Genomic DNA, 21,180 nt, shown 5'->3' with positions numbered 1-21,180 from the left:
TTTTTGTTTTGTTTTGTTTTGTTTTGAGACAAAATGAGGCTCTGTCACCCAGGCTAGAGTGCAATGGAGCAATCTTGGCTCACTGCAACCTTCGCTTCTCAGGCTCAAGCCTTCCTCCCACTTCAGCCTCCCAAGTAGCTGGGACCACAGGTGCATGCATGCCACCATATCTGGCAAATTTTTGTATTTTTCATAGAGACAGGTTTTCCTCATGTTGGCCTGGCTGGTCTCGAACTCCTGAGCTCAGTGATTTCCCACTTCAGCCTCCTAAAGTGTTAGGATTACAAATGTGAGCCACTGCATCCAGCCAAAATTTTAAAATTAAAAAAAATAATTTAAATTCTCCTGTCTCCATTGGGATGTCTCCCACACTACCCCCTCCTTTTTTTAAATTTTTTTTTATTTTTGAGATGGTGTCAAAAAATGATTCAGGCTGGAGTGCAGTGGCGCGACCATAGGTCACTGCAGCCTCAAATTCCTGGGCTCCAGCGATCCTCCCACCTCAACCTCCCTGGTGCCTTTTATTTTATTTTATTTTATTTTATTTTTGACCCTAAGTTTTGCTCTTGTCGCCCAGTCTGGGGTGCAATGGTGCAATCTCGGCTCACTGCAACCTCTGCCTCCCAGGTTCAAGCGATTCTCCTGCCCCAGCCTCCCAAGTAGCTGAGTAGCTGGGATTACAGGTGCCTGCCACCACGCCTGGCTAATTTTTGTATTTTTAGTAGAGACTGGGTTTCACCATGTTGGCCAGGCTGGTCTCGAACTCCTGGCCTCAAGTTATCCTCCCGCCTCAGCCTCCCAAAGTGCTGGGATTATACGTGTGAGCCACCGCGCTCAGCCCCTGGTGCCTTCTTTAACACTGGGTGGGAAGAGAGGGTCCTGGCGAGGCTTCTGCACACCGAATGCATTTCCCAGATCCAAACTAATAACCTCCCTTGCCCCAGGCGCCTTCCAGGGCTGACGTGCCCCCTCTCGCAAGTGGGGGAAACAGATGTCCCTGGGGGCCGGGGATGGGGCGGGGGGGCGGCGAGGTGAGGGGCGAAGGGAACGGGGGAAGGGAGGCGAAGGGGGCGGGGAGGAGGGGGAGCGGGCCGGGTGAGAGCCCGTCCCAGCCGTCCGGGCTGTTGCCTCCGCTGCGGGCGTTCCTCCAGGCCTGCGGAGGGCGCTGCGGGCGCGGGGCCGCGCCGCTCTGGCCGGCGGGCGGGCAGGGAGGCGCCTCGGTGGCGGTGCGCTGTCCAGCATTTCAGCAAGCGGCGGCAGCACCCGCGGGGAGGCGGAGGGTGCGGGGCCGTGGGGGCCGCGGAGCTGCCCTGCCCAACCCAGCCCAGGCGAGGCGGCAGCCCGGACCGGTGGGACCCGAGGGCCTGGCCCCAGCGCCCGGCAGATCGCGGCGGTCAGCGGTGAGGCGAGAGCGCCTGTGGGGCGGGGGCATCTCCCAGAGGGGCTGGGGCTGGGTGGAAGCTCGGGCCTCCCCAGCACCCCCGTGGTCTGCAGGCTCCCCCGAGCAGAGGGGCAGTGTGGGGGATCGGCGAGGGTGTCTGTCCGGGGGTGCCAGGCGCCCGGGGAGCAGAGATGAGGGACATTCATTTCACTGAGAGGGATGGAGACAGTGGGGACCCTTTGGGGTCATGGGCAGGACTCCCTGGGCATAAATGACCATCGCCTGGTCCATGAGGGTGCCAGGGAGGCCCCCCAACCGCAGTCCCACTGAGGAGAAGGACCTGCTCCCCAGGGAAGGGAGGACCGATACAGGGACCCCATGGAGATGCTAGTCACTGGCCCTGGTGGGGGGAGCAGGCCCCCACCTGGATGCTGGGCCTCTGTCCAGCAGGAGGTGCCGGCCCAGGGGACAGCCTGGCCCCTTTCCCGGCTGCCCAAATGCCCCTAGGGAGGCAGGAGCTGGCAAGGAGAACTGGGTCTCACAGGATGGCATTTACTCTTGCACTGGGAAGAGGATGGAGGACACAGAAGAGAAAATAGCTACTAGGAATTTGGGAGGGGGGTTCTCTGTGCACACACCCCTTCCCACGGATGCTCAGAGAGAGTTTCTAGCCCAGAGTTAGCCCTGCCTCAGAGTGAATTCCTGGTAAAGAGGAGCGCTGAGAAAAGACGCAACCTCTGCCTTGCCTCCGCCTCCCCCTCCCTCCCAGAGCTCCTGCCTGGACAGTATTGAAGCCTCCTGCAGTTCCTACTCCTGACAGCAGATCCGTTGTGGGGAGAGATTTAAGGGGAGGAAGGGAAGGTTGTATCAAGGTCTGATGTGGTACTTCAATGCCTGTGCCCTATCCCAGCCATAACTTCTCGCTGCCCTAAGACCTCACTCACCCTAGCACCGGGGGCTTGGGCTGGTCTTTTGTCCCATGGCAAGAGAAATGGCAGGTGCTGGGCTTTGATGGAGAGACGTACACAAGTTCCTCTGTCCAGGGGGCATCTTAAGGTCATGGCCCCGGTTTGTGCCAGCTTCTTCCTCAGCCAAAAATAGTACCCAGCTGGCTAGGAAATTGTTCCCACACAACACTAGCTTTCTGGTTCCTTAACTTTATGCCCCATCCCACTCTCCTGTGGGGTGCAGGAGGTATTCTTGAAGAGTGACTAAAGAGTCAACTGGGTTTTAAGAGGTAGGGGTACGTGGGTTGGGAGTCATGGACTCTGATATCAGAAAGACATGGGATCAAATCTAGGTTATGTGACCTCTGGTAAGCCACTGACCTTTCTAAGTCTGTTTTCAATCTGTAAAACAGGTGTAGTGTTAACAATGTCTACTTTGCTGTTGAAAGAAATAATCTGGATAAGGAGATGGGAGACTACTTTTATGGTATAAAATGCTGGGTGAGTGTTAGTCAATAGGAGACATGTAAGAATTTCTTAAAGAAGAGCTGGATAAATGTGGAATAGTGTTCAGTGATATTTGAAGCACACTTTTCTGTTTCTGGAGGAGATGAACAGTGGTTGAGAGCCTCATACCCAGCTCCATGCTAGGCACAATGCAACGGTTGACTCAGCTAATCCTCACGGAAGCTTCACGAGGATGGCATCATTGTCCCTATTTCATAGCTGAGAAATGAAGCTTGAGTGACTTTCCCAAGGTCATGAAGCCACTGGCGCTGTCCTCCTGGAGGCAGGAGAGTTACTGATTACCTGTCCCATCCTCTGTTTATCAAGGCCCAGTTCAATGCCAGTGTCTTGATTTATGATGCCAGCTTTACAGGTGGGGAGCCTGAGGCAGATGGGTGAGGGCATACAGTGCAGTGAGGAGGTGACTCCCACAAGGTCACTGGGATACTTGGAGGTAGAATGTGCCTTGAACCAGCCAGGGGGGTGCCTCTACCCCTGTCACGCCTGCCAAAGGGGGGTTCTGAGTCTGATAGTCCCATCTGCTCACTGCTGCACCCGCTCTGCACCTCCTCTGCCTCCCAACCTCTTGCTGACCTCTGCCAGCCAGTGACTGCCCCTTCCTTTCTTAGTAGTTCACCCTTACCTCCTTAGTTGGTCCATGGCCAGGAGCTACTAGCGCTGCTGGGGTCAGCCTCCCTTCCTGACTTTTCTGCCTCCTCTGCCCACATTTTATTGTCCCCCAGGGACAAAATTATAGCTCTTTCTGTCTCAGAAGCCTGCCAGGGGCACCAATGGGGAGGTTAGAGGAGCCCAGCCCCTCTTTCTTCACTCCTACACACACACTGAGCCTCTGCCCATGGTCCTGCAACTTTGTATACATGATCTCATCTCATCCTCACGTAACCTGGAGCCAAAGGTGCTGCTGTCTCCCTTTCACATAGGAGCAAAACAAGGCCTGAAGGTGTGATGGGACTTTCCCAAAGTCACAGAGCAAGGTCTTGGTGCAACCCAACCCCACTGCCTCAGGACCCCAGGGTGACTTCCACAACACCACCCTGCCCCCGGTTCTCCAGGCTCCCCAGGGCGAGAATCAACCCAGGCACTGTAGGCCAGTGAGTGTTGGAGGGGTGGGTGGCATGTGGCGAAGGCAACTGAAGGACTCTTGAACATGAGTCCAAGGACCTTCTTTCTGGCCCTATCTCTGATCCTGGCTCCCTGTATGACCTTGAACGGGTCCCTTCCCATCTCTTGGCTTCAGTGTCCCCATCCCTAAAATGATGGTGTTTAATGCCAGGTGTGGTGGCTCACACCTGTAATCCTAACACTTTGGGAGGCCAAGGCAGGAGGCTCCCTTGAGGCCAGGAGTTCAAGACCAGCCTGGGCAACATAGTGAGACCCCATCTCTAAAAAAATTATAAAAAGAAAGCTATTCTCCTCTGAACACCACTTCTCCCAGCTCCTTTCTCCTCACTCAGCCTCCTGCCCCTCAGTGAGTCCCCCCTCCTGATCCCCTCTCCCCTCATTGAACTCTCCCCCATCTCTGACCCCCCCCCCACAACTCCTTCACTGAGCCAAGGTATTGGAACTGAGAAGGAAATTCGCCTCCATTTCTTGCAGTCCCTCCCATTCAACCTGGACTCATTTCCACACTGACCCAGTGCCTCTGCAGGGCTTGCCTCCTCTCTCTCTCTCTCTCTCTCTCTTTGTTCTGTTTTCTTTTGAGACAGAGTCTCTCTCTGTCACCCAGGCTGGAGTGCAGTGGCACAATCTCAGCTCACTGCAACCTCTGCCTCCTGGGTTCAAATGATTCTCCTGCCTCAGCCTCCCAAGTAGCTGGGACTACAGGCATGTTCCACCACGCCTGGCTAATTTTTATATTTTTAGTAGCAATGGGGTTTTGCAACGTTGGCCAAGCTGCTCTCAAACTCCTGACCTCAGGTGATCCTCCCGCCTCGGCCTCCCAAAGTGTTAGGACTACAGGCGTGAGCCACCACGCCCAGCCATGCCTCCTCTCTTTACAATACCAGCTGCAAACTCTCCTATTTTCCCCAAAATTCCATGAATAAGCCTCAATCACCTCTCCTCTGTTGCTTCTCTAGTCCCATGCCTGTGGTCCTTGGGGGACTCCTGGGCTCTGGTGAATAACCCTGAGAGGTGTGTGGAAGGCATCTTCGGTGTCTCTGCAGCTCACCTCAAATTCTAGTCCCCAAGGACCACTCTAATCTTGGTTCAGCCAAAGAGTCCTGGGATCTGTAGGTGGGCCACTGGGCCTGTCTAAGCCCTATTTTCCCCCCTTTAATTAAGACCCAAGTCTGTAGGTGACTTGGGACAGGTGAATTTGAAATCTCAGCTCCAATAAATCGAAGCTTGAAACACTGGAGGTGATTTCAACCTCTGATGATGGAACCGCAGGCTTCCTGACATACAGATTTATAGGGCAGAGAGATGTTTAAATCTTGGGACTGACAGGGCCTTCATGGGTGGGGGGTCATCTGGTTAAAACCCATTTTTTAATTTTTTTGAGAGAAGGGCTCAATCTGTTGCTCAGGCTGGAGTGCAGTGGCACAATCACAGCTCACTGCAGCCTCGACCTCCTGGACTCTAGTGATCCTCCCGCCTCAGCCTCCCGAATAGCTAGGACTATAGGCATGTACCACCACACCCAGCGATTATTATTATTTCTTGTAGAGATGGGGTCTCACTATGTTGCTTTAGCTTCCAAAAGTGCTAGAATGTGGTGTGAGCCACCACATCCATCCAAGAACAGCTTTTGATGAATGGAAAAGAGTCGGATGAGGGGAAGGGAAGGGAAGGTGTTTGGGGGGCAGAGTGAGGGAGAGTGAGTTCAGAGAGGAGAAAGGGATTGGAGAGAGAGAGGAGAGAGAGAGAGAGAGAGAGCAGGAGGACCGGGATGCCCAGGAGAACAGGGGATTATGACAGGGAAGGGCTTGTTACCAACAATTACAGACCCAGCCTGGCCCAGCCTAGGCCTTCACTGTGGCTTAGCACCTGCTGATACCTCTGGGGTGCTGTCCCTCTGCCCTCTTCTGGGTCATGAGCGCAGGAGGGTGACATCTCCATCCCAGAGGCTCAGCCCTGTTGGCCCCATGTCATCTAGAATAGGGCTCTCAGAGGGCCTGGGTGGGTGAGCCAGGTTCAGGCTGCCTCAGTGACTGTTAGCCTAGAAGACAGGCCCCTGGGGCCATGTGTACATTGGCTCCAGAGCAGTCCTTGCCCCCAAGGACTCCTTCAGAGCCTAAAGCCTCTGTCCTGTCCTTCTGCAGCACTGCTTCCTCGGCAGCCAGCCTGGCCTCAGCCTCCTGCCGCCCCCGCCCTGGCCTCCTGCCCACTGCAGAGGCTGCTGTGCTGACGGAAGCTGACGGACAGTGCCACGGCTCCCTTAGCATCCTGCCAGGGCCTCTGAGGGCTGTGAGGAGGCCTGGCCCAGTTACCCAGACCCCAGGGTCCAGGCAGCTTCCTCAGCTGAGCCCCCTCCTAGTCCAGCACTCCCTCCCCACCACCATTTCCCAGGACTTCCCAGGACAGAGACAGGTAAAAGCAAGTTGTACTGAATTGTTCTGATTCTAAGAATGGCATATCTTCAGACTAGGCAGCATAGCAAGACCTCGGCTCACTAAAAAATAAAAAATAAAAAAATTAGCCACGTGTGGTGGCACGTGCCTGTAGTCCCAGCTACTTGGGAGGCTGAGGTGGGAGGACTGCTTGAGTCTAGTTCAAGGATCTAGTGAACTATAATTGCACAGCTACACTCCAGCCTGGGCGACAGAGTGGGACTCCATCTCAAAAGAAGAAAACACACACACACACAGAGAGAGAGAGAGAATGGTATATCTTCATTGTACAAGTCTTGGGAAATACAGAAACCAAGGAGAAAATAGAAACTATCAATAATTCCACCACCCAAAGGCAACAACTTTGAATACAGTATGGTATTTCCTTGCAGGCTTTTTTCCATGTGTCCATAGGTACATAGAGTTAAATAACCAGGAACATGCTTCTGGGGGAGGTCTGTTGCTGTTTTTACTCTATCATGAGCATTCTCTGATATCTTTAAAGACTCTTTAGGGCCAGGTTTGGTGGCTCACCCTGTAATCCCAGCACTTTGGGAAGCCAAGGCAGGAGGATCACTTGAGCCCAGCAGTTTGAGACCAGCCTGGGAAACATAGTGAAACCTCATCTCTACTAATAAATAAATAAAAATTAGCCAGGCTTGATGGTGCACGCATGTAGTCCCAGCTACTCAGGAGGCTGAGGTGGGAGGATCGCTTGAGCCCAGGAGTTCAAGGCTGCAGTGAGCTGAGATTGCACTGCTGCACTCCAGCCTGAGCAACAGAGCGAGTGACTCTGTCTCAATAAAGAAATAAATAAATATTCTTCCAAAAGCATATTTGTAATGGCCTTATAAAGGCTGGGCATGGGTGGAGCTGAGAGCTGCATAGAGAGTCTCTCCCCTGCCCCTGCCGTGCCCCTCTTGGGTGGCACAGCTTTGGGGTCTGCATGTGTGGATTTCCCCTGGTGAAAATGACTTTATGGCCTGGGATAGGTCAGACAGAAAGTAAGGCAAGCCCCTCTGCCAGGGATTGAGGTGAGGATTTGCCAGAACTGCTAGGGAAGGAGGACGTGAGAGCATCACATACCCCTGGCGGGGTGGGCTTAGGGGGCGGTGAGGGCTTGGATCCAACAAGACCCCAGAAGAAAGCACCCAGAACTGGAATCAGGTGTTTCCCAATCTCTTGAGCCCTGATTTCAGCTGGCCTCCAACCTCCAACCCTTTTTCTCTTCTGTAAAATGGATATAATAATACTTGCCTCCAGGTGATACTAGAAGTGACTCAGGTCCTGGGTTTGAAAGCACCTTGGGGCCAGGCATGGTGGCTCATGCCTGTAATCCCAGAACTTTGGGAGGCCGAGGTGGGAGGATCACTTGAGCCCAGGAATTGAAGACCAATCTGGGCAACATAATAAGACCCTATCTCTACAAAAAAAAAAAAAAAAAGAAAGAAAGAAAGAAAAAGAAAAAGAAAAAATTAAGCCAGGCACGGTGGCTCACGCCTGTAATCCCAGCAGTTTGGGAGGCCGAGGCGGGCAGATCACTTGACACCAGGAGTTCGAGACCAGCCTGGCCATCATGGCGAAACCCCATCAAAACTAAAAATACAAAAATTAGCTGGGCCTGGTGGAGGGTGACTGTAATCTCAGCTACTCAGGAGGCTGAGGCTCGAGAATCACTTGAACCCGGGAGGTGGAAATTGCAGTGAGCTGAGATCGCGCCACTGCACTCCAGCCTGAGTGTAGAGCAAGAAGACCCTAAAAAAAAAAAAAAAAGAAAAAAGAAAGAAAGAAGAAAGGAAGGAAGGGAGGAAGGGAGGAAGGGAGGGAGGGAGGGAGGGAGAAAGGAAGGAAGGAAGAAAGAAATAGAAAAAATTAGCCAGGCATGGTGGTGTGCACCTGTAGACCCAGCTACTCAGGAGGCTGAGGCAGGAGGATCACTTGAGCCCAGACAGTCAAGGCTGCCTTGAGCTATGATTGCACCACTATACTCCATCCTGGGTGACAGAGCAAGATCCTGTCTCCAAAAAAGCACCCCAGGAAAGGTAAAATCCAGTGCACTTCTGCTAGGCGGAGGTCACCCTTTAAGTGGGTTAGACTATACAATCGACATTTAATGAATGCCTCCTGTTTTCTGGGCACAGCACGAGGCCCGAGGACACAGAGGTGAATCAGACTCTGCCTCTGACCTTGAGGAGCTTCTGGACCAGTGGAAAGGAAGGCAGTCATGAAAACTGATGACCCACTGAGGTTCTGCTAGAACTAAGTCGTCCAAAGTGATATGGAGAGTCAGAGGAGGCTTCTGGGAGCGGTGACATTTCAGTTGGGCCTCAAAGAATGACAGGGGAGGTGCCAGACAGAAAGGGCAGAGGATTGGCACTCCAGAGAGCATCAGGGGCAATGGCACAGAGGTATGAAATGTCCTGGCTGGATTCAGGGGAAAGTTATCTAATGTGGCCATAGCACAGGACAGAGGGCAGGGCTGATAATAGAAGGCAGCCCAGTGGGAGTGGTTGGCCTTGAAGAGATGAAATTTTTTTTTTTTTTTTGATACAGGGTCTCACCATCTGCTAGGCTAGAGTGCAATAGTGAGATCATAGCTCACTGCAGCCTCCAACTCCTAGGCTCAAGATATTCTCTTGCCTCAGCCTTCCAAGTGGCTGGGACGACAGGCATGTGCCACCACACCCAACTAATTTTTTAATGTTTTTGTAGAGACGGGGTCTTGCTATGTTGCCCAGGCTGGTCTCAAATGCCTGGCCTCAAGCGATCCTCCCGTCTCAGTGCTGAGATTACAGGCATGAGCCGCTGCACCCAGTCAAGAGCTGGAAATTTATTCAGAAAGCAATGACAATCCTAAGCTCTGGAGCAATGCCATAAAATGCTCAGGTTTGCACTTCAGGAAGCCCCCTCTGGCTGCAATGGGGTAGGAGGCAGAGAGGGAGAGAAAGAGACCTAGGGCAGAGAGGTCAGGGAGGTGTCTGTCTGCCTATTCATCTGGGCAGGAGGTGATGGTACCACTGAAAGGGGGCACAGGATACCAGAGATGCACCTCTGGGAGCTGGGCAACCTGCCCCCTACACCCATCTCCAGCTGATGGCACGGCCCTTGGTATCAGACAGAGTGCCCCAGGTCAGAGGAGTGGGCTTGAAGACTGGCAGAACCTCCAAGCCACCCCTTCTCCCATCAGGGCCCCAGAAGGGGCCTCTGGGGAGGCAGGAAAGCTGGAATATTCAGTGGGTCCTTCCAGGGGGAAGTCCTGTCTTCCTTCTCTGTCAGGCCCTGTCTGACACATATGTCTTTGTCCTTGTGACCCATCCATCATTCTCCCCAGAACACGTCTCTTCCCCGCCTCTCTAATGCTGTCTTCTTCTCTCTCCTGCTCTTCAGACATCAGAAAGCAGAGATGGTCCTTGATTCACTCAGTCATTCATCACACAGCAGTAGCTCTTCCCCACTTAAAAGCTGCATGAACACATTGTCATCCCCAAGCCCTGTACTAGGCATTAGGTAAAGAGAGGAGAAGCAGGAGCTGGGCACAGTGGCATGCACCTGTGGTCCCAGCTACTTGGAAGGCTGGGACACAAGGACTGCTTGAGTCCAGGAGTCTTGGGGGGGCGGGTAGTGCACTATGATCACGCCTGTAAATAGCCCTTGCACTCGAGCCTGGGTAACATAGTGAGATCCCATCTCTAAAAAAATGGGAGGAGCAGGACAGTCCTTGAGCCCCAGCAGCCCTGGAGATTTTTTTTTTTTTTTTTTTTGAGATGGAGTCTTGCTCTGTTGCTCAGGCTGGAGTGCAGTGGCGCAATCTCGGCTCACTGCAACCTCCACCTCCCAGGTTCAAGCGATTCTCCTGCCTCAGCCTCCCGAGTAGCTAGGACTACAGGCACCTGCCACTACACCCGGCTAATTTTTTTTTTTTTTTTGTATTTTTAGTAGAGACGGGGTTTCAACATATTGGGTAGGCTGGTCTCGAACTCCTGACCTTGTAATCTGCCCACCTCAGCCTCCCAAAGTGCTGGGATTACAGGCGTGAGCCACTGCACCCAGCCAAGAATGTTTTTTAGATGGACTGGGGTTATGTAGCAGCCTTCTAAGGGCTACCGGGACACCAGTGTGGGGAAGGACTCCCTGACCTGGTTGACTTTGGTTAACTTTTAAGCCGGCCTCACAGATGGAGCTCATAGAATGAATGCAGGTTTGCCAGGCGGAGGCACAAGGAAGCAGGGTGTTTTTGGCAGGAGCAGAGAGGAGGAGGTAAGAGCACCAGGCGCTTGGGGAACAGCGTGGCTGGAGTGCCAGGGTCTGGGCAGAGGAGCAAAAGCCCGGGCTGGAGACAGGGGCCTCACTGTTGGGGGGCGGGGGGGACTTATTGTCAGGTGAGGCAGCCTAGCCTTTTTTCCATGGACAGCAGAGAACGCCAGGAATGTTCCCAGTAGGTAAGTGCACGGCCAGAGCTGTTCCAGGAAGGTCACCCTGAATAGCAGTTTTGATTTGGACAGATGGAGACAACAGGGGGCCTGCGGTGTGTTTTCAGGACATGGGTCATATGGCCTGGGGCCTTTCCTCTCCTCTCTGTGGCTCAGCCCAACCTGGACACCCAGAACCACTGCAGCCATGGTCCCTAGCTGCAGAGGTACCTGCCCCAGTATTTCTAGAACAGTCCATGAGAAGCAGATTCCCAGGACCCACCCAAAACGACTGATTCCAAATCTGAGTGTGGGGCCTGAATTTTATTATTATTACTATTACTATTATTGTTATTATTAGAGACTAGATCTCACTCTCTTGTCCAGGCTGGAGTGCAGTGGCGCAATCACGGCTCACTGCAGCTTCCAACTCCTAGCCTCAAGCGATGCTCCTGCCTCAGCCTCCTGAGTAGCTGGCACTACAGGCACGTGCCACCGTGCCCAGAAAATTTTTTTAAATGTTTTTTGTAGAGACAGAGTCTCTACAAAACTCAGCCTGTTGCCCAGGCTGGACTTGAGCTCCTGGCCTCAAGTCATCCTTCCACTTTGACCTCCCAAAGTGCTGGGATTACAACTGTGAGCCACTGCACCCAGCTGAGATCTGCTTTTTTTTTTTTTAGACAGGGTCTCACTCTGTTACTCGGGTTGGAGTGCAGTGGCACAGTCATGGCTCACTGGAGTCTTGACCTCCCCCAGCTCAGATGATCTTCCCAAGTAGCTGAGACCACAGGTGCACGCCACCATGCCTGGCTAATTTTGCTAATATTGTATTTTTTTTAAAAGACAGGGTTTTGCTATGTTGCCCAGGCTGGTCTTGAACTCCTGGCCTCAAGTGATCCTCCCACCTCGGCCTCCCAAAGTGCTGGGATTACAGGCATGAGTCACTGCACCCAGCAAGGTCTGCCTTTTTTTTTTTTTTTTTTTTTAGATGGAGTCTCGCTCTGTTGCCCAGGCTGGAGTGCAGTGGTGCAATCTCAGCTCACTGCAACCTCTACCTCCCAGGTTCAAGCGATTCTCCTGCCTCAGCCTCCCAAGTAGCTGGGATTACAGACGTGCACAATCACGCCTGGGTAATTTTTGTCTTTTTAGTAGAGACAGGGTTTTGCCATGTTGGCCAGGTTGGTCTCAAACTCCTGGCCTCAAGTGATCCTCCCACCTTGGCCTCCCAAAGTGCAGGGATTACAGGCCTGAGCCACGGTGCCTAGCCAAGGTCTGCATTTTTTAAAGTTCCAAGGTGACCGTATATACTAGAGTTGAGAACCGTTGCCTCATCACTTTGCACGTGTGGTTCCCTTCGCCTGGAATGCCCTTCCTCCCTCTTCCTCTACCTCCTTGAGCTTCAGGCTCTGCTCAGACATCTTCTGCGTGATGCCCTGTTCCAATCTGGGTGCCCTCGAGGGCCCGGTGCTGCTTCTTCCCTGGCCCACTTTACACCCCATTCTTTTTTTTTTGAGATGGAGTCTCACTCTGTCACCCAGGCTGGTGTGCAATGGCATGATCTCAGCTCACTACAACCTCCACCTCCCAGGTTCAAGAGATTCTCCTGCCTCAGCCTCCCTAGTAGCTGGGATTACAGGGAACTGCCACCATGCCCAGCTAATTTTTTGAATTTTTAGTAGAAATGGGGTTTCACTATGTTGGCCAGGCTGGTCTTGAACTCCTGACCTCAGGCAATCCACCCGCCTCAGCCTCCCACAGTGCTGGGATTACAGGCGTGAGCCACTGCGCCCAGCTTTACACCCCATTCAGACTGGTGATTTACCTTTCCAACTCATTCGGTATTTTCTGTGCTCTGGCGCTGCTGCGTGTATTAACTTATTTAGTCCTCAGAACATCCAATGATGTAGGTAGGTCCTAGCTGGGGAAATGGAGGCACGGAGAGGTAAATAACATCGCCCAGCTAAGAAGTGGTTGACCCACAGAGGTTGCACCAAGGTACTGTGAGGCCCCAGGCTGGCTGTTCTTTAAGGGCAGGGACCTCACGGGATTCATTGTTGCAGGTTGTCAGTGCAAGCACGGGGCCTACTCAGTTTCCTCATCTGTAGGATGGGCTGAAGGGTGGGAATTCTCTCTCAGGGCTTCTCTGTAGCTTGGGGACATGAAAGGGGTTATGAGCTCTAAGGTGCTTGGTGTGGATGGGAAGCAGTTGCAGAGGCTCCTCTCTGGGTTTTTGGTTTTTTTGTTTCTTTGTTTGTTTTTTAACAGGGTTTTGCTCTGTCACCCAGGCTGGAATGCAGTGGCACAATCATAGCTCACTGCAGCCTTGAACTCCCAGGCTTAAGCAATCCTCCTGCCTCAGCCTCCCAAGTAGCTTGGACTACGGGTGCATGTCACCATGCCTGGCTAATTTTTTTTTCTTAATTTTCAGTAGAGACGGGGGTCTCACCATGTAGCCCAGGCTGGTCTTGAACTCCTGGACTAAGTGATCCTTCTGCCTCAGCCTCCCAAAGTGTTGGGATTACAGGTGTGAACCACCGCGCCTAGCCCTCTCTGGGATTTTAGGGTGGAATAGTTTCCCAGACAGGAGGCCTTTTCCCTCCTCCACCATGCTGTGGTTCACCCTGTCCCACAGAAATCAGCCCCTTTGAGGCTGGCTTGGGGCTGGGTACTCTGATGGAGATTCTCGGATGATGGCAGAGCAGAGTGGAGACTTGGAGAGGCCACTGCTGCACCGGGAGCTCCCACTCCCGATCTGACCTTAAGGGGCTCACCTGTTCCCAGAGCAAGGAGGACCTCCCTTCAGCACCCCTGCCATTCCTACCTCCCACCCACCATCCCTCAGGAGCTGTGGGTTATTGTCAATGATGTTGTAAATTAGCTGCTTAATTAACTATTTAGGCTAATCAGATTAATTGACATTAATTGGTTACCATTTGTCAAGGACCTTGAAAAGCTGTGCTTCTCAGAGTTGAAGTGTGTGACTGGTGCAGGGCAGGGGAGTCGGGGAGGAGCTGTCACCGTGCTAACAGCTAGGAGTGTGCAGGTGGCAGGCAGTGGCAGTTCCAAGGCCACCGGGACTGCTGCTCAGGGACTGTGCACCTCCCAGGGAGCCCCAACTTCTGAGTTCTGGCCCCTCACACCTTGGGAAACACACCACCTCTTCCTCTCCCTTAGTTGTTTAAGGAAAGGTTTGGCAGGGACCAGTGGGAAGACTGAGAAAGTTTCCTTTTCGTAAAAAGAAAATAATAAAAAAAAATAGAGATGGGGTCTTGCTATGTTGCCCAAGCTGGTCTAGAACTCTTGATCTCAAGTGATCCTCTTGCCTCAGCCTCTCAAAGTGCTGGCATTACAGACATGAACCATTGTGCCCGGCCAGGAGACTTTCCTTCCTCCATCCCCAAGGGCTGTAAAGACCTCAGAGGGAGAGAGACCTTAAAATTCTAAATAAGCCATGAAATAAGTAGGTCACCACATAATAACTGCTAGGATGACGTGCATATATTCACTCAAAAAAAAAAAAACAGGAAAGATGAGCAGTATAGGGTAGATAAAATATGCAAAATATTAAACTGTGATAAAATGATCCGATTTGCATTATTTAGTCAATTACAGCCCCCAAAACCCACAGTACATTTTTATGCCCGTTTTAAAGCACAACTAACAGTTTTAAATTATAGCACTTGAAACAACAACAAAAAAAACTACTATGAAATGCATCCTACGTTTGGGAAGAGAGAAAAAAAAAGCCAACCCACTGAAAAATGGGAGTGTGCATTTGTGTTTAGAGACATTCTCTGAAGATGAAATGGCTCCCATATTTAGTCCAATACTGGGCTGGGAGTTAGGAGCCCGCAGTTTTTTTCTTTTTTTTTTTTACAGACAGGGTCTGGCTCTCTTGCCCAGAATGGAGTGCAGTAGTATAATCATAGCTTACTACAGCCTCAACCTTCTAGGCCCAAATGATCCTCCCACCTCAGCCTCCTGAGTAGCTGGGACTACAGGCGTGCACTACTACACTGGCTCATTTTTTTATTATTATTATTTTTTGTAGAGTCGGGGTCTTCCTATGTTGCCCAGTCTGTTTTTTTTTTTTTTTTTTTTTGAGACTGAGTTTCACTCTTGTCGCCCAGGCTGGAGTGCAATGGCATGATCTCAGCTCACTGCAACCTCTGCCTCTCGGGTTCAAATGATTCTCCTGTCTCAGCCTCCTGAGTAGCTGGAACAACAGGCATATGCCACCACACCTGGCTAATTTTTTTTTTTTGAGACGAGTCTCACTCTGTCGCCCAGGCTGGAGTGCAGTGGTGCGATCTCGGCTCACTGCAAGCTCCACCTCCCAAGTTCACGCCATTCTCCTTCCTCAGCCTCCCGAGTAGCTGGGACTACAGGCACCCACCACCACGCCCAGCTAATTTTTTTTTTTTTTCTTTTTAGTAGAAACGGGGTTTCACCATGTTAGCCAGGATGGTCTCAATCTCCTGACCTGGTGATCTGCCCACCTTGGCCTCCCAAAGTGCTGGGATTACAGGCGTGAGCCACCACGCCCGGCCCACACCTGGCTAATTTTTTGTCGTTTTAGTAGAGATGGGGTTTCACCATGTTGGCCAGGCTGGTCTTGAACTCCTTACCTCAGGTGATCCCCCAGCCTTGACCTCCCAAAGTGTTGGGATTACAGGCATGAGCCACCGTGCCTGCCTTCAGGCTGGTCTTGAACTCCTGGGTTCAAGCAGTCTTCCCACCTTGGCTTCACAAAGTGCTGGGATTACAGGCATGAGCCATGGAGCCTGGACAAGGAACCTGCAGTCTTATCTTGACTTTTCCACTGAGTCCTTGAGGGCCCCTTCTCTTCTCTGAGCCTTGATTTCTTCAATGGCGAGTCCCCGGCCTGTCTTCCTGAGAGAGTGCTTACATGGAGCAGAGGAGGGATGGATTTCCAGTACACTGGAGGCGCATACAAATGTGAGGAGAGAGAAGAGGTTCGTTTTGGTGGGAGGGTCAAGCTCTCAACATGGACAAGGGAATTGCTTTCTGGGGAGGAGAGGTTCCCAGGTTGGTGACAGAGGTTTCTAGCTTGGGAAGGGATGACATGGAGAGTGAATGTGGAGTCTCTCCCTCGCTCCCCTTTTACTGTCCAATTCTGCAGCCCCTGGGGGGAGGAAAGACCGGGAGAGACTGGAGGCTGTTGCCTAGCAACGAGAGGCACATCTGGATCGATGGGAAAGTCAGTGATGCTCCAGCCCCCAGCCGGACTCTCTCTTTGATCTCAGCCGGCCCAGCAGAAACCTGAGGGGATGCCCCCCAGGCAGCCGGCTTGATTGGAGCTGAGTCAATAGAGGGAATTTTCCATAATGAGATTGTAAGGGCAGTGGAGGCAGCTGCCCGTGGCTTCTCCTGTCACCCTCCTCAGTGGGTGGAAGGGGCCGGACTGTCTGTCCAGCACACACCCTTCCTGCTGATAGCTCTGGCCTGGGTAGGGGTAGGGTAGGGGTGCACATCACCATCCAATTTTGATTCTTGTCAGTCTTGCACTGCCAGGGACTCAGAGCCCATCTCCACCTGTTAGGTTTTGAAGGGAAGGCGAGGATTATAGAAAGACACACACACGGAAAGAGGGCGGCTCAAAAGCAAATGCAGATTTTGTTTTGTTTTGTTTTTTGAGACGAAGTTTTGCTCTTGTTGCACAGGCTGGAGTGCAATGGCGCAATCTCTGCCCACTGCAACCTCCTTCCCCCAAGCTCAAGCGATTCTCCTGCCTCAACTTCCCGAGTAGCTGGGATTACAGGCGTCCGCCACCACGCCTGGCTGTTTTGTATTTTTAGTAGAGACTGAGTTTCCCCATATTGGCCAGGCTGTGCTCAAATTGCTGACCTCAGGTGATCCACCCACCTCGGCCTCCCAAAGTGCTGGGATTACAGGCGTGAGCCACCACACCTGGGCGCAAATGCAGGTTTTACGTCCAGCATAAAACCTTCAGAAGTGGGGGACCAGCCTAATGTCAGAGCCCACCGCTGCTTACAGGCTGGCACAATTTATAGGTATGGGCAGGAGGGGTCTAAGCAGTATGGTTTGCCCGGCAGGATATTGATAAGATGTTCCAATGATGAGGCAGTTCTGGCCCTTGTTCTGGCAGAATGTGGTACTCCTTGCATTTTGTCCCAGCAGAATATCGTAAGAGGAAGGCTGTTTCTTCAGTCGGGCCTTTGTCCACCTTGTGGTCAGGTGGTTAGGTAGGATGTTTCTAACGGCCCAAACCACCGTGAAGTGTTTCACTTTGACTAAGGTCTGCAAAATAGCAGGAAGCTTACAAAATGGTGCAGTTTAGACTAACACCACCCGAGCCCTGCCAGTATCCAGGCCCCTGACACTTGGTCCAGATGAGAGAAACTGAGGACCGGAAAGGAGAAGGGATCTGGTCATACAACTTCTAGCCCATTGTGCCTTCCTCTGCCTAGCTTCCAGGTGTGAACCTGGAGTGGGGGTTGGGATCCGATCCTCGGGGAAGGAGAAGGAGTTGATGAAAACTGGGGAAAGCACACAGGCTTCTCCGATTTCACTGCAGGGTCAGTCCTCAAGGCCAGCTTGGGAGGGTCCTCAGAGAGCACGGGCTTCTGACACACACGTGGCTCTCCCTCCATATCTCCACCAAGGCCATCTGATTTGCATCCTCCTGGGACACAGAGACTGCCACCTGCCATCAGTGACAGCTCAGTCATAAGACTGTTCTTTCTTGGGCTAAGCTGAAGCTGTTTCTGTAGAACATTCTCCCCACCCCCCACCCCACCCCCATCTCCATTCTTGCTCAGCAGCCCCAGGGAAGCTGTCTGCTCCTGGTGGCAAGGCTTCAGCCTCCCACAAGGCCACTGAGGGCCCTGACAGAGAGCAGGAGGACTGAGTAAGGCAGGGATTCTTTTGTTTCTCTAGAATGCAGGGGAGAAGAGACCAAACCACTACTTGCTTATTTCATATCAGTTCTGGCCTCTACAGATCTGTCTACTAGGTTGAACTGGTCTGTGTTGCTTTCTTTTTTTTTTTTTTTTTGGCAAGGTCTCACTTTGTTGCCCAGCCTGGATTGCAGTGGTGAAATCTCGGCTCACTACAACCTCTGCTTCCCGGGTTCAAGAGATTCTCCTGCCTCAGCTTCCCAAGTAGCTGGGACTATAGGCATGCACCATCACAACTGGCTATTTTTTTTTTTTTTTTTTTTTTTTTTTGAGACGGAGTCTCGCTGTTGTTGCCCAGGCTGGAGTGCAGTGGCGTGATCTTGGCTCACTGCAACTTCCACCTCCCGGGTTCAAGCGATTCTCCTGCCGCAGCCTCCCAAGTAGCTGGGATTACAGGCACCCGCCACCATGCCTGGCTAATTTTTGTATTTTTAGTAGAGATGGCCATGTTGGCCAGGCTGGTCTTGAACTCTTGGCCTCAAGTGACACACCCGCCTCAGCCTCCCAAAGTGTTGGGATTACAGGCGTGAGCCACCACGCCCGGCCTGTATTGCTTTCAGTAGCCACTGTTGCTCATTCTGATACCTTCCAGCTGTCTATCATGCTGGCGTGCGGTGTCCCCACTGTCCTCTGTTGATCAGCCGGTCTGAGCTCCTGGCTTGGCTGGGTCTGTCCCATTTATAAGGCTCTGTATGACCTGTCCTGGGCCACATCAATCTGCACTGATCTCACCTGAGCATTATTACCTGTTCTCACCTGGGCTGCATTACCTGTATTGTGGACTCCTCTGGAGGCAGCAGACAGTGGAGGCCTCCTTGTCCCTCCTTGTCCCTTGTCAGTGATGCTCCAGCCCCCAGCCGGCTTTCTCTTTGATCTCAGCCAGCCCAGCAGAAGCCTGAGGGGATGCCCTGGGCAGCCTGCTTGGTTGCCACCCAAATCTTTGCTCCAGGAACCCAAATCAGAGCCAACAAAGACAGGAGCCTTGACCAGGCAAGTCCTTCCTATCTATTCGAAGACAGGGCTGGGGCCGGGTGCGGTGGCTCACACCTGTCATCCCAGCACTCTGGGAGGCCAAGGCGGGTGGATCACTTGAGGTCAGGAGTTTGAGACCAGCCTGGCCAACATAGTGAAACCCCGTCTCTACTAAAAATACAAAAAATTAGCCGGGCATGGTGGCACACGCCTGTAATCCCAGCTACTTGGGTGGCTAAGGCACAAGAATGGTTGGAACCCAGGAAGTGGAGGTTGCAGTGAGCCGAGATCACACCACTGCACTCCAGCCTGGGCAACACAGCGAGACACTGTCTCAAAAACAAACAAACAAACAAACACAAGGCTGGACTCGAGGATTTACAAAGTACATGACCATGAGGCCCATGTACATGTCAGCATGCACATAGTCTAGGCATAGTGAGAGCAGTGACCAAGGACCTCTCCCTCTGTAGTTCCCGGAGATGATGGAGGTAAAACAATAAGCAGTGAGCTCCCATCGGTGCAAACACAGGCAGAGTCTCAGCAAACAGTCCCAGGTGGCTACTCTGTGCCAAACCCTGTGCTGGGCACTAGGGATACAGATGTGGATCGGCCCAGTCTCTGCCGTTGGACAGCCCTCAGTCAGCCAGGGAGCAATAGTCATGCTAGATTGCGAGTAGTAGCCACAGGGTGACAGCAGAGGCACGTCCCCCAGGAAGTCCTTCCAGGCAGTCAGGGAAGGCTTCACGGAGGAGGTGATGCTTGAGCAGCCTTGCAGGATGGGTAGATGAGGAAGAACCTTCCGGGCATGAGGAACAGTGTGGGTCAGTGCGTTCTTGGGTGGAGTGGAATGTGGTGTGGAGCTGGACAAGGATAGCATAGGGCTGGACACACTGCCAGCTAAGCCACCAGGGCTTTCTCCTGTGGTCTGCGGGCTCGCTCTCGCTGCCTCACCGGCCCCGGACACCCCATCTTGGCCCTGGAAACTTTGCCAGCCCAGCCACCTCCGTTCCCCAGCACAGACTGAGACGGCAGGGAAAGTGTCAGCCCGAGCCCTGCCCAGGTAGGCTGGACCCAGCCCTAGACTGAAAAGGGGAGGGCAGAAAAGGGACCACAAGGGCTATGGCCAAAACGCAGAGGTGTAGTGCCCGCACCCTTGCAAGTCAGGCTGCCTGCCCCTCCAGGAACCAGCCCTCCCACCCCCAGCCAGCCCCAGCCTGGGGGCTCAGGCCAAGATTTTCCTCCAGCTCCAGCAGGGGCGGCAGGAAGCTCCAGCTGCTGAATTATTGAAAGCAAGGCTTTCAGCAGTTCCCCTCCCCCCACTGCATCTTCTGGAGGGTTGGGTAACAAACAGCCGTGCCAGCACCAGCGCCTCTCCAGAGAGACTCCAAGGAGTCATGGAGGAAGCTCACTGGGCTCTGCCGGCTGCCTGAGCCACTTCCTCCCAGGCCTCTCCCTGCAGTGTCTTCTTACCCGTCTTTTTTTTTTCTTCTCCAGACAAGGTCTCGCTTTGTTGCCCAGGCTGGAGTGCAGTGGCGCAATCTCAGTTCACCGCAACCTCCGCCTCCTGGGTTCAAGCAATTCTCCTGCCTCAGCCTCCCGAGTAGCTGGGATCACAGGTGCCTGCCACCACACCTGGTTAATTTTTGTATTTTTAGTGAAAGAGTTTTGCCATGTTGGCCAGGCTGGTCTCGAACTCCTGACCTCAGGTGATCCGCCCACCTCAGCCTCCCAAATTGCTGGAATTACAGGTGTGAGCCACCGGGCTTGCCCTCTTCTTTTTTTTTTTTTTTTTTTTTGAGATGGAGTCTCGCTCTGTCGCCCAGGCTGGAGTGCAGTGGCGCGATCTCAGCTCACTGCAAGCTCTGCCTCCCGGGTTCACGCCATTCTCCTGCCTCAGCCTCCCGAGTAGCTGGGACTACAGGCGCCCACCACCACACCCAGCTAATTTTTCATATTTTTAGTAGAGACAGGGTTTCACCGTGTTAGCCAGGATGGTCTCGATCTCCTGACCTCGTGATCCACCCACCTCGGCCTCCCAAAGTGCTGGGATTACAGATGTGAGCCACCGCGCCCCGCACCTGCCCTCTTCTTACCCGTCTCTACTGGTCTCTACTGGTCTATGTGGGTTTGTATCTGTGAAAAGTGCCATGATTGGGCTATGAGTGTTTGTAATGATTTAAAATGGTAATTATTGACCTGATCTGTTTGGATTTATATGGATCTATATTTCCTCCTGGTCTAACTCATGCCTGTAGTGATTTAGACTGATTGGCGTAGTTCATGGCTGATAACAGCTAACACTTAATTCGTAGAGCTTATTGCCTACTCAGGTACTGTACACACGTTATTCCTTTACTCCTTACCCTGAGGTGGGGGTACTTATATTAACCCCATTTTACAGATAAGGAAGACGTTAAGTCACTAAGCACACATAGTAAGTGATTTGAA

At 52.6% G+C, this 21,180-nt stretch overlaps 2 protein-coding genes across 11 annotated transcripts in view; both read left to right on the top strand.

Annotated features, from left to right (window-relative positions):
* Window positions 1-17,973, top strand: part of LOC131384189 (general transcription factor II-I repeat domain-containing protein 1-like) — a 57,788-nt gene extending 39,815 nt beyond the window's left edge. For 3 of the 5 annotated variants that reach the window (XM_058443819.1, XM_058443810.1, XM_058443813.1), the window contains exon 8: window positions 12,355-12,547. In XM_058443819.1, the coding sequence (XP_058299802.1) occupies window positions 12,355-12,492 (138 nt within the window). In that variant the 3' untranslated portion in view covers window positions 12,493-12,547. Of the gene's footprint in view, window positions 1-4,582; window positions 5,440-12,354; window positions 12,548-17,879 lie in introns of those variants that run through there. The other 2 variants (XM_058443839.1, XM_058443830.1) reach the window with 2 other exon arrangements.
* SRRM3 (serine/arginine repetitive matrix 3) overlaps window positions 1,243-21,180 on the top strand; it is a 78,263-nt gene continuing 58,325 nt past the window's right edge. For all 6 annotated transcript variants that reach the window (XM_032756264.2, XM_032756271.2, XM_032756260.2 and 3 more), the window contains exon 1: window positions 1,243-1,405. The gene's annotated coding sequence lies outside the window, so the exon portion shown is untranslated. The remainder of the gene's footprint in view (window positions 1,406-21,180) is intronic.

This window comes from Hylobates moloch, unplaced genomic scaffold (genome assembly GCF_009828535.3).
Source record: "Hylobates moloch isolate HMO894 unplaced genomic scaffold, HMol_V3 SCAFFOLD_1, whole genome shotgun sequence".
In the NCBI taxonomy this organism is placed as follows: Eukaryota; Metazoa; Chordata; class Mammalia; order Primates; family Hylobatidae; genus Hylobates; species Hylobates moloch.
The sequence above is the reverse complement of the archived record's forward strand: the minus strand, read 5'-3'. Positions and strand labels throughout refer to the sequence as shown.